Source organism: Notothenia rossii (assembly GCF_949606895.1).
Source record: "Notothenia rossii genome assembly, chromosome: 6".
Lineage (NCBI taxonomy): Eukaryota > Metazoa > Chordata > Actinopteri > Perciformes > Nototheniidae > Notothenia > Notothenia rossii.
This window is the reverse complement of record NC_136909.1, coordinates 26,036,409-26,048,609: the sequence shown is the minus strand read 5'-3', so window position 1 is coordinate 26,048,609 and position 12,201 is coordinate 26,036,409. Positions and strand designations below refer to the sequence as shown.

At 38.3% G+C, this 12,201-nt stretch overlaps 2 protein-coding genes across 2 annotated transcripts in view; one reads left to right on the top strand and one right to left on the bottom strand.

Moving 5' to 3' along the window:
- Positions 1 to 772: 772 nt before the first annotated feature.
- Positions 773 to 12,183, bottom strand: LOC307045305 (bifunctional methylenetetrahydrofolate dehydrogenase/cyclohydrolase 2, mitochondrial-like). Its single transcript, XM_079690871.1, has 8 exons — positions 11,982 to 12,183; positions 10,741 to 10,925; positions 9,872 to 9,994; positions 9,218 to 9,370; positions 7,165 to 7,272; positions 4,157 to 4,249; positions 1,615 to 1,740; positions 773 to 1,221 (listed from the first exon to the last, which is right to left on the bottom strand). Exons 1-8 carry the CDS (start codon positions 12,122 to 12,124, stop codon positions 1,106 to 1,108), a joined length of 1,047 nt encoding a protein of 348 aa, XP_079546997.1. The 5' UTR covers positions 12,125 to 12,183; the 3' UTR covers positions 773 to 1,105.
- Positions 11,910 to 12,201, top strand: part of slc20a2 (solute carrier family 20 member 2) — a 54,146-nt gene continuing 53,854 nt past the window's right edge. Inside the window, exon 1 of the mRNA XM_079690868.1 lies at positions 11,910 to 11,931. The gene's annotated coding sequence lies outside the window, so the exon portion shown is untranslated. The remainder of the gene's footprint in view (positions 11,932 to 12,201) is intronic.

Genomic DNA, 12,201 nt, shown 5'->3' with positions numbered 1-12,201 from the left:
GACATAAACCTAAAGGCTAAATGTTTTAAAGATGATGAATTCTTGAAATGCCATAGTCTTTAGTCATTCTTATTTTATTGCAATATCAGTACCCCTTAGAGGGTTAATGAGCCATAATTATAACCTTAATTAATGATTAATAAATCACCAGCTAATGTTTTTAGATCAGTCATACGCCATTAATATAAACTTAAGACTTTATGTACTGCATCTCCAAATGTGTACTATTTTAAATGTCACTAATGGATAAACAGCTAGCTAAGCTTTACGCCTTATTAAAATAAATCCCCATTTTTCAAGTGATAAACGTGAGAAATTCAACATGCATAATCAGGTAAATATCATTCCTTACAATAGCAAGGAATGTATTGTAACAAATTAACATAGCTCAGATAGAACAAACACCAATAGATTAAAGCCAGAAGTTGTTTCTAAATGTTCATACCTAATATATAAAGTACTATACATTTGTATTAATATTACTAAAGTAATTTATTACACCGTATAAACCCTTTCTAAAGGGTGCCTCACTTTGCTTTGACTTATTTCGATGCATAACATTTCTTCTATCAGTAAAATGACTGTGAACCGAAGTAGAAATCATTAGATCTTGTATTTAATACCTCGTGTTCACAATGTCTCTGGTTTGATTCCAGGTGAGGATCTGTGTAGCGTGTCAAACTTCTCTCTTTCTGAAGAGTTCACTCTCCATTAAAGGCAAAATGTCAACAAAGGGCATCTGTGAATCAGAAAATAAAGACAGAGATTGTAGTACTGGCACTGCATTGTTTTTCATTTAATATTCCTTTTCCAGGGAATCTGGAATGTTCAAAAATGAACCAAAACAACTTCAGTAGAAAAAATATTAATCTTAAATCTTAAAAAGTGAACTCTGAAATAAATAACCCAAATAAATGAACAAATCCAACATATAGTAAGTACATATCAAGTAAGTTTCCCAGCAGGTATGGAGTCTTTAGTTTATGTATTTAAATAAAAGTGTGTTTGATGGTAAAGTGTGTGTAAACCTAAATGAATCAATGTATGTGTGTATAGTTGTACACTGTTTGTACTACAGATCATTCAATAAAACATGTGTGTGTGTTTAATGCATCAGTGCGTTTCTGGCAGCGGTCACAGTGTTCTTCATCAGCATGGCGACGGTCATCGGACCCACGCCTCCGGGAACAGGTGTGATGAAGGCTGCCTTCTCCTTCACTCCTGCAAGGCAAACCAAATGAGCTACTTCCAAGAACCAGCGCTAAGATTAACAGGTAAATATATGCTTAACAACGTATTCAACATTGCTTACAGTAAACCTAACAATACTATTCTTATCTATCACCAGAAGCCTGTGAGGTCATTTCAATTAGCAGTACTGTGGGGAGCCTGGATATTATCAGAGGCACAACAAATAAAACAAAGAGCGAAAATTCAAAATAATAGAAACTGTTGCCAACGTATGATATCCGTCTTAATTGTTATAAAACACAGTTTGCTAAACAATTTGGTTTTCTGTCCCCATATGAACAAAACTGATAACAAATGATGTAAAAGTTGCAGCTTTAGTCACCATTTTATCAATAAATTCAACTTAATGTTTGGATCGCTTACCCTCAAAGTCCACGTCACCAACGAGCCAGAGTTTCCCCGTTTTCGGGTCCAGAACGCGGTTTATGCCCACGTCAATGACAGCCGCGCCCTCTTTCACCATATCTGCTGTGATCAGCCTGGGAACACCTGGACACACAGCGACCAACGGGGGGTTAACATTTACCAGACGCAAGGTGACTTAACTAGATGTTCCAAAAAAATGATGTTAATCGCAACATTACAATGAGAACGTCAGCTAGTGCAACCCATGGATACATCATGCCACTTTGGGGAAATGAGCTACCCTTACTCATTACCCTACCTTACCCTCATTCCTCCCCCCTCTCTGTGCATTGAACATTCCTGGAGATGGGTTTTGTGGTAATCTATTTTTTTTTTTGTAATTATCTTTTTATTTTTCATTCCTTACAGGTTAACGAACAGACATATATGTAGACAAGAAAAAAAAAAACACAAATAAAAACACAAAAGACATCACAACAGGGCTATGTATCCCTTGCTCGCAGGCAAGAGCTCTTGAACAGTCATTAAGCAATCCTCCTTTTTTTTAAGCCAAACAAAATCTGGCCTTGTGGGCCTCACCAGGTCCCGCCATCCCTTCCACCTCTTCTCAAATGTTCCACTCTGTAGTCTCAGTGCATATGTCAACTTTTCCATTATATATATCTGATGAATCACGTCCATCCACTCTCCCTCCGTCGGGACCACTTGGCTCATCCACTTCCTTGATATAGATTTTTTGGTTGCCACCCTTAAAATGTTAAAAATGTACTTATTGTCGTTATCCATTATATCGAAGTCTACTTTCCCCAGGTACATTACTTCAAATTTCAGTGGTACTTTTGCATTAAGCATTTTTACCATATAATTGTGGGCCTGGGTCCAAAGAGGGATTATGGATGGGCATTCCCAGAACAGGGGAAAGTGGTTGGCATTCACATTACCGCATTTCCTCCAGCAGTCTGGAAATCTATTTAACACAAATCCTTTGATATGCAGTTTGTAAGCAAAGTCTCATTACAAATCATTTAGATCTTGAGAGAAGATTTCAGCCCCCCTTCAAGACAAGGACCCACCCTCCTCACCTGACATTCCTATACAAATGTAAATAACCAATGTTGGGACACAGATAAAAGCTGTGCCAGTTTATTAAACAGCAAGTGGATTCCTTTCTGCTGTCATCTCCTTTTAATCACAGGCTCTTTGGGACAAACGACGACTTTATCTTGGACCTGAAAGTCAGCACAGCAGAATAAGACGATACCTCAGCTGACTGTCTAAGAGGAAGGAAATAATTAAACGTTATGTATTTATTTTGGTCACTTTGAAGTTGGCTGCCAGACAGACTGTAATTATAGCTCTTCTGCAATAGCATCATGTCTGAGTCAAATAACAATTAAGTACCAAATGTGAGAATACTCACTGTATTTAGCATGCGGACATTGCTGGAGCTTATTGACACGCTAATGTAAACCACACCCTGAGTATAATGTCCAATTAAAATAATTAAATCCCAAACGCTCACTCGATTATCAACAATATAAAGTGCAAATGAATTTCCCAGTGACATAAAAACAGGTGTCGACAGATATGCTGCAGTTCACTTAATCATACAGTGCAGCGTAAATGCAGTCTCTTTTTTCCAAAGGTCCACCCTGACAGTTGGATGAAAAGAAAATAAAGTGCCCTTCCCCGAGAGCTGCTTTTAGTCATCAGGAAACATCCTATTCATTACAAAGGAAGTGTCACACAGCCCCCCCCAAAGGCCTACACAGTCACTTAACAGTCTTTCAACAGAAACTCCTGCCCTGCACAGAGTGATTGTCTCACATTCTAGCTGCGACCCACAAACACAATTGTTAAACAGTTAAATATACAGAAACTCCAGTGTTGATTATTATGATTTTCACACACACATATAATTGCCTGTATGGCAATTCCAACATGTTGAAACCTCTTTTGACACATGTAAAGTTCCCAACCAGACACATTTGAGAGTGTGCCACAACACCCTGCTTTCATTCATAGTTTGTTAAGCTTGGATTACCCACATCAAAGGCAACGAGAGGGAAAACAACATGAGTAGTTTCACATATTAGTAACTCACCAAGGTGAGAAAGTGAAAACAGATAAACTTATTACTCAGACAAATTTGATTTTGCATGATATAATTCATCCATAACCTACTGTCTGTTCTGTAGTGCTGCTTACAATACAAAGGACATGTTTAATGGACATGTAAACATAAGAGGAAGTCGTTTTGGCAAATCAAAAATCTAAAATACAAGATCAAAAATCGTTGGACAATTCAAATGTGTCTTCACTTTTGGACCGAATAGCCTATTACACATTTGTATCTTTGATATGAAAGATTGTAAGTCAATATTAAATGACAAATGATTGTGAGTTGCATGATCTTGTGCATTGATCAACTTGACATACTTGTATCCATATTAGATGTTTAACTTCATTTGTTAATCTGTAAATGATTAGGAATGTGTGTTAAAGGTGTCATTACAGGGTGTCTGGGCTGTAGTTATACCTGCAGCTGCTATTATGATGTCAGCCAGGCAGGTGAGCTCCTTCAGCTGCTCCCTGGGTGTACATCTGTGGGCGATGGTAACCGTGGCATCACCTGAGAGGAAACACACATTTTTGCTTAATTAAATGACGTATTGAGTGCTCAGAGCAGTGACACATTATATTTCAAACGTTTCTCTTTTTGTGAAGGGTTTTCTTCAGGAACATTTTGCTTATTAAAGAAACAGTCTCTCAGAAATCTGTGGACGTGACAGTTATCCTAACTAACAATGACATGTTTTCAAATCTGCTAACGTCAGAAAAACATATATCACATTTGTTCCTGAAGGTTTATCAATATTTTGTAAACCTCACAAGCTTTATTATTTCATTTTAGGTATCATTTAAACATTAAAGAACCTGTTGATGAGTATTTCAGATGCACTACATTTAACCTGAACATATTATGATGAAGACATCTTGGTGATTTGCAGCTACTGCATTTTTACTTTTGTCAGTTTTCACAGGAGAAACAATTAATACAAATATATGATTGTTTTTAATAGTTTTATGCATAACTTGATCGATGATGCCACTGCACATTCACAGAGAATATTCAGAGAAGCATGCTACAGTATGATGGAAAATAGTCAGTGTTTACAAGCTTGAAAGGTAAAAGCAACAGTATTTTATATATGTTTTGGCCAGAGGTGGGAGAAGTACTCATCTTGTGCTTGAGTCAAAGTAGAAGTACCAAAGTGTAGGAATATTCTGTTACAAGTCAAAGTCCTGCAATCAAAATGTTACTCAAGTAAAAGTAGAAAAGTATAAGCATACAAATATGCTTAAAGTACCAAAAGTAAAAGTACTCCTTCTGCAGATTGGTCCATTTCAGAATCATATATATTATATGTTTTGATTATATTTATTGACCATTAAAGTGTTATCACAGCTGGTAAAGGTGCAGCTGGTTTTAATCACTTTGTATACTGCAGGGTAGATTGTGAATGTACCCCAGGTTTTACTAAAGTCTGATTTAAGTGAATAATATTTCACATCATTCATCCAAATCTTCAAAGTAACTAAAGGTATAAAATAAATGTAGTAGAGTAAAAGTACACTATTTACCTCTGAATTGTAGTGGAGTAGAAGTACAAAATAGCATCCATTTGCAATACTCAAGTAGAGTACAAATACCTCAAAATTGTACTTAAGTACAATTTTGAGTAAATGTAAATACTTCCCACCTCTGATTATGGCTCAGTAGCACAGGATAATTCAAAGATTATTGAAATAGTGTGTACACATCGTAGTATGTTTATTATATTAGTATTGGGGTATATGACGCATAGTCAAAAATTACACAATGAGGAAAGTCAAAATGAAGAAAGTAATCCTTATCTCAATCTTAAATATGTGAGGACATCCTGCGTAGTCACAACTGAACTGTGACCAGGAGAAGGTGTGGGGCGGGACGCAGAGGATCGCTCAGAGAGGGCTTCGAGGAAGATAAGAATGAGAGGCAAGTCACAGCACATCAAACCTGCAGGACACATACCTTAAGTGATGCGTGTGTGGGCGTGTGCGTGTGTGTGTGTGTGTGTGTGTGTGTGTGTGTGTGTGTGTGTGTGTGTGTGTGTGTGTGTGTGTGTGTGTGTGTGTGTGTGTGTGTGTGTGTATGTGTGTGTGCGTGCGTGCGTGCGTAAGCAAGAGAGTGAAAGAAAACAAAAGGGAACTGTCCCCTAAATGTTAATGCACTCACTTATTAAAACTCAGTTAAACCTGAGGCTCTGTAACTGCGTCATCGTGTGATGCTGCACATTTAGTTAGCCTCGTCTTGCTAGGAATAGAAGGTTCAAAGGGACGCTGGAAACGTACCGTGTAAAAGCTTTAAAGAATAAAAATGCAAATGTGTTCAAAAGCTCAATAGGTTGTCTTTAATGTAAGAGTTCCCTTTAATTCTTAATAAATCTGATTGATCACATACAGTTCGACCACACATAAGATAATAACATGTTTAATTCAAATGCTTTTTCACTACTTCCATATTTCCTGTTCCTCTTTACTGTTTAAAACTCAACAAAGGGAAATACAAATGAGGATAGCGTCATGTATCAGAAGCATTACATACCCCAGCTGGTTGAGATCAGCGTGGCCTAAGATCTTACACTTTCACCAGCTAAGCTACCTACATTAATGACTGGGCCCTCAAAGTTATGGACAGCGGGGACTGCAGCTTTGTTTCTGCATGTCTAGTGACCTTTATATCTGATAAATATATCTTCAGAACTGTTACAGGATGTGTATTTTGTGTAATCTTTTTAATTTTTGTATCTTTAATATTTTTTTATGCATGTTTCTTAGTTAACATTAAGCTGTGTTTGGCTCTTTTCTGCTGTAACAAATGTAAATGTCCCCTCTGTGGGACGAATAAAGGTATTCTGATTCTGAAAGGTGCGGTGTGCAAAGATTGCTTTTAGGGGGCCCACTCCTTTGATTTATAAGAAAACGCCAGGTAAGACAACTTCAATCAATCTTCCCTGACATCTGTAAAGGGCAGTTATTACACATGACGATACACATTGTGTTTGAATGTTATTGAGTTGTTTGCACCTTTGTGTTGATTTGAGCGGTAATAATGCTACACTTTGACAGCTCAAACAGATGTTGCTTCATCTAAAAAGCAAATTTAATGAAATACCTTTCCAAATCCTCTCCGTCCTTCCTACACCCTTATAAGGACACTTTATCCGTCTGCCAAAAGTCTCTCCCTGTGTGTACTCTTACTTCACCTGGATCTTTCCTGTTTGAACTCCTCCCGCAGGATGTGCCTCAGCATTTATTGTTTGATTAAATAAAATCCACTTTTTGTCGGTCACTTCCTGATGACAACAACGTCAAATATCTTTCAGGGAAAGCCAACATGGTGCAATATAATATGCATACAAAGAGAAGCACTCGAATCATTTTACAATGCATTGATGACTCACGAAGTTAAAAGCGCACAGACACACTCACACACACACTTACCCCCGGGGCGTTCATGCTTGCGATCAGTGTGCAGCAGCATTGCGATAGGCATTCCAACATTTTTGGAGCGACCCGCAACAAGCACATTCTTCCCCACTGTCTCAATACCTGCAGAAACACAGTTTTCAGGAAAGTGAATTTTTGATAATGAATTAGGATTGATTCAGTCATTTGAAATAAAGGTAAACTTAAGTGTGCAGGAGGCCAAAAAAAATTATTAGCACAAAATACTGAACTTTAATAAAGACATCCAGGGAGCCCGGGGCGACAATTCACCTTCACTGATCAAACAGGCGTGCGGCGGGGGATTGTTTCGGCTGCACCACAGCCTGGCACCACAAAGTCGCGTCAGTAACAATTACTACATCTATTGTCACCAGAGTTGTTCAAATGATTGATAGAGGGAGGACAGGTATGCATGTATTAGATGGTACTTCAGTTGGTTCATAAAGGCTAAACTGAATATATGAATGTTGTCCAGTCGTGTCGTCAGTTGACACACACACATCTAAAGAAAACAAGAAATGTATGGAAGTAGGAATGAAATTGTATTATTTATGTAGATTTTCAGCTTAGTTCTTTAAGTTTTGCATGTGTTCTCTTTCTAGAATGTATCCCAACTTCCCCATCAATATGCATAAGGGCCCTTTCTCTTTGGTCTACATAAGATTGCTTAAAGAAGATTCATACACATACATTATTTGTTTCTACATGCTATCTCAACATTCTTTCCGGCCCAAAAGCCAAGTGTGTCTATGAAGCGCGGAGATCGAAAAAATAACCCTTCACTTTCTCATCCTCAATACATGTTTTAAGGGGCAGCAGAAAAAGCATTCTTTAACCCTGTCTGGTATGGGAATTGCAAAAATCCCTGATAGCTGGTAGAGAAAACCGCCTTCATGGTCTCTGTCGCCTACAAACATGGCACTTATCATCAATCATCATACACACTGCATAAAATAAACAGTCAAACATCGCGAAGGACCCTCCACATGCTCTCACATACTCTGGCTTTCTAAACTTTTACTGACAGACTAAAACACTCAGCAGTCAGGCCTCTCAGCCACAACAGTAACCTAAACTGCACAAATCACCTTTTAAATGAAGGTTTAGCTCTGCTCTGCTTATAATTGATCAACAACCCTCTAGTTGGTTTGGTAAAGCAACATAGGAATACTGTAGCCAATGGCAGCCAATGCTATCATACTGAAATGTTCTTTGTATTTCAAAGTACAGTCAGACTCTAAATCCTCATTTGGAATGAAAATGTCCTCACTAATAAACTATTGACTTTGTGTCAGTTTACAAATATTAAATTAAACCAGCTTTGAAGGGTGATGGGCTTATTTCAAACTATTGCCAATTCATTCACAACGTTTTTTTTCCTTTCGGAGATTTTGAACAATATATTTTGTATTTCATTAGAAGTGGTTGTAGAAACCTCACTGAGAGTAATTTGTAAAAAAAAAAGACCCAATACAATACATGTTCATACTTATCTACATTTTGCACCAGAGCATAATAATTATTGTATTGTCCAAATATTTACATCTTTACTTGGTCAAGAAGCTGACTATGTTATCAAGTGCATTTACCAATGGACAGATTTGAAGTACAGGTGGGGAAAATGATGGTTGGTCGCCATCTAGTGGGATGTGAATACACAGGATGATGTACTCGCACCTCCCATTGCCTCCAGAGTTGACTTTATAGTTTGATTAGCAGAATATGAATAAGATGAGGAGTCAAATAAAACCAATAGGGCTAACAATGCAAGAAGCTCTTTGGGAAGAAAGTAATTTACTATAAATGTTGCTTCAACATCATAGTTTAATGATTGAGAAAAAAAAAAGGTTGAACTAAATGCAACCTTGCTGTTGAACTTTATTAAACTTGCATTTATTTAGATCATTATTGCTCACTACAGGACTTTTTTTTGCAGCAAAGTAAAAAAAGACAAACACAAAAACACAATTGAAAGCACTAAAAATAAAAGCATTACAAATAAAGTTGGAGAATGAGTGATGGAGCTGAAGAGGTTTTAGTGGTTTACCTGCTCTTTTGATAATCTCCCACACGGCTGCAGGTGTTGCAGGCACCATGGATCTCTGGTCCAGACACAGCTTACCAATATTCACAATATGGAAGCCATCCACATCCTTCTCTGGAGCGATGGCATTACAAACTGCTCGCTCATTGATGTGCTCTAGAGGGGGGAAGGAGGAGAGATTTTTAATTATTTATTTTATTGGGACTATGTGCTTTTTTTGGGGGGAAAAGCAAAGGTCCAAATAATGGAACTAATGATGGCTGAATCCAAAGAGGTTCGCTGTCTCATCCATGCTAACTCACTGTCACTCTTACTCGAACACTTGAACAGAGCCAACTCTAGTGTAAAGATTAATAACGTCAACATGTCAGTTGTTAGAAAGGCCTATCAGGGTAAAGTAAGGTCATTCAAAGGCAAGCAACTCTTCTAATTAACATCATTATTATTGTCAAAGCAAGTGGGAGAAAAAAACCCTATATTTTTCTACAATGGAAATATATTTATTTAACTAAAGCCATCGAAGTCTATTTGCATTTAACTTCCACATGTGTCTAAAAGGAAATAACCATACAGACACAATCACTGCAAATTGGACTGTACAGACTAATCGGTTTAACTTTGATGTCAGTGAGAGGCAGCTGTGGGGCCTGTGTTTACCGGGAAGTGGCAGCTGCACCAACAGGCCGCTGACCCTCCAGTCCCGGTTCATCTTGTCAATCAGCTCCAGCAACTCCTCCTGGGACACCGAGCTGGGCCGCACCACAGTGTCACTGGAAATACCTGGAGAGCACAAACACATTACACACACTCCGAGGCTGTGGTCAAAAAGTCACAAATGTACTGTTACTAAACCTAGTTGGATTATGTCATGAGGTCATGGAGAGATTCATAGGGAATTAGGAGAAATAAACCGCTGTGTTAAGACAATCTGACTGCACTATGCGAGGGCTGATATTTTTCTGAAATTGTATTCATGACGCATACAACATTTTAAAATGGACTATTTCATCGAGTAAGGATTCCTATCCAAGAGAGAAATTAAACCTCTAAAGAATAATTAATTTCATTGTATCAATAGTTTATAGGACATCAGTGACAGTAGAATGGTAAGTTGTTCCTGCAAGGATTTGTGGGGCAGCGTTATCTCTTTTCCTTCTGTAAGGGATGGTTTAGTGTACCCTATGCTAAAGGAGATAAGAAAAGAGCATTAAAGCACTTTTTTTTGCTTTTAAAGACTCAAACCAGCCCTTATTATGGCTGCCACTAAGGAATGGCTGACACTAAGAAATATTTTCACACAGCTAAAACCTTACTGCAGCAGCCCATGTTCAAAGATTGCCAGCATGGTAGTTTGCAGGTGTGTGACTTTACACATTACAATGATTTTAATTTCGAAAAGTGTTTATCCATGTGTAGCTATATGTTCATGCCTGCCTATGAAATGTGATGTGCAATATGTAATGTTCCTTGACCTGCATGATACACATTAAGCATAAAGTGATCAGGAATACATGCAATGCTCATACCCAGGATACCGGCTGCCCGGGTCTTGTTCTTAACATATGTACGACTGGCGGGGTCGTCTCCCACCAACACCACTCCTAGATGGGGTCTCATGTTGCCCTGAGCGACCAGCTCTTCCACATCACGCTGGATTTCTCTGTGGAGCTGACGGGCCAACTCCGTCCCCGAAATCACCACAGCAGCATGCCTGGGAGGAACATCATAAAAACATGAATTAATGAGCAGCCTTTAACACATCACAGAACATCTATAATATTATTCCTTATGAAGCTGTTACATTTCGTCAATTAATCAGAAAGTCAGAGTATTATACATTTCATCAGCAAGACTTCTGATGAACGATTAATCAAAGTTGTGGTCCTTAAAAGATTAATGCTATTGGCTCCTCAGACTTTTCATCTAGAACCACCATGAGTTTAATATGGTTTAAAGTAAATTAATTGGATGAATTCATTTGAACTTTATTTATTTCCTTCTAACGATGCATTGCATACCCTTTTGTAATCCCTAAATGTTTAACATTGGTTTATGAATGAATACATATAAACGTTCCAGTCAGTTGCAATTGTGTAGGCTATTACTTACTTAGTACATTGTAAACTTTTAATTCCAGTTTTTTTTTCACCAGGCCAAGCTAATGAACATTTCAGATCACTGCAGACAGAAACGTTTAATGTTATGCTTCTAATTTAGGCAAAAAATGTAGGTAATTGTGGTTTTACAGGATTTAAAAAAGAAAAGAAAAACGGTTTGACCAACGGTAACGGTAAAGTAGGTAACCATAGTAACGATTTAACAAAACTGTTCTCTTATCATCTTACTATAGTTAACTTATGATTCTGTTTTTGTATTAATTATTGCAGATAAGAGACCTAAGTGTTAAGCCTAATTACAGCGGATACGTTGCAAGGTCCTTAATGGTTGATTCCCATTGACTGCAGTAAACCGTCCTCCAGCACCACACATGATGCTTAGCGGTGTTACGTTAAGCTAACCACATCCAGGAAAGCAGCGTTATGTTGGCAATACCTGACACATTTAGTGGCATATTTGTTTTGATTCAGACCTGGATTTGACATTAAGCCTGCCCTCTCTATCGTGAAAGGTGAAACCTGCTGTCAATCACCATCCTCCGACATGTGACCGGTACACACGCCTCACCGGTGCTGAAACATAGCTCATCCCTCTGCAAGGTAATTAAATGATACAAAAACAGCGGTGTTTTAAACTGAGTGACGTTTACCTCGTTGCAGAGTGCTGAAGATGTCTCCTTTGACTCTCGCATTTTCTGTGCATCCGCAGTTTGGCCCTGCAGCAGTTATGTTGTAACGTTAACGGGCTACAAATCCTGAAGGAGGAGCGTAGCGGTGAAACAGAGGCCGCCATGTTTGTGTGTGTGTCGTGGAGCGTGTGTACGTAGCGCGTGTGTGCATGCGTGCGCGAGAGGGAGAAGGGGGGCAGGG

Bases quoted from the DNA above. Each gene is read 5' to 3' on its own strand.
- LOC307045305 (XM_079690871.1), bottom strand. From the start codon at position 12,124: ATGGCGGCCTCTGTTTCACCGCTACGCTCCTCCTTCAGGATTTGTAGC. The intron at 7,273-9,217 runs GTAAACCACTAA...GTGTTTCTGCAG, and splicing joins GGAGATTATCAAAAGAGCAG to GTATTGAGACAGTGGGGAAG. The intron at 1,222-1,614 runs GTAAGCGATCCA...TTTGCCTTGCAG, and splicing joins TGGTGACGTGGACTTTGAGG to GAGTGAAGGAGAAGGCAGCC.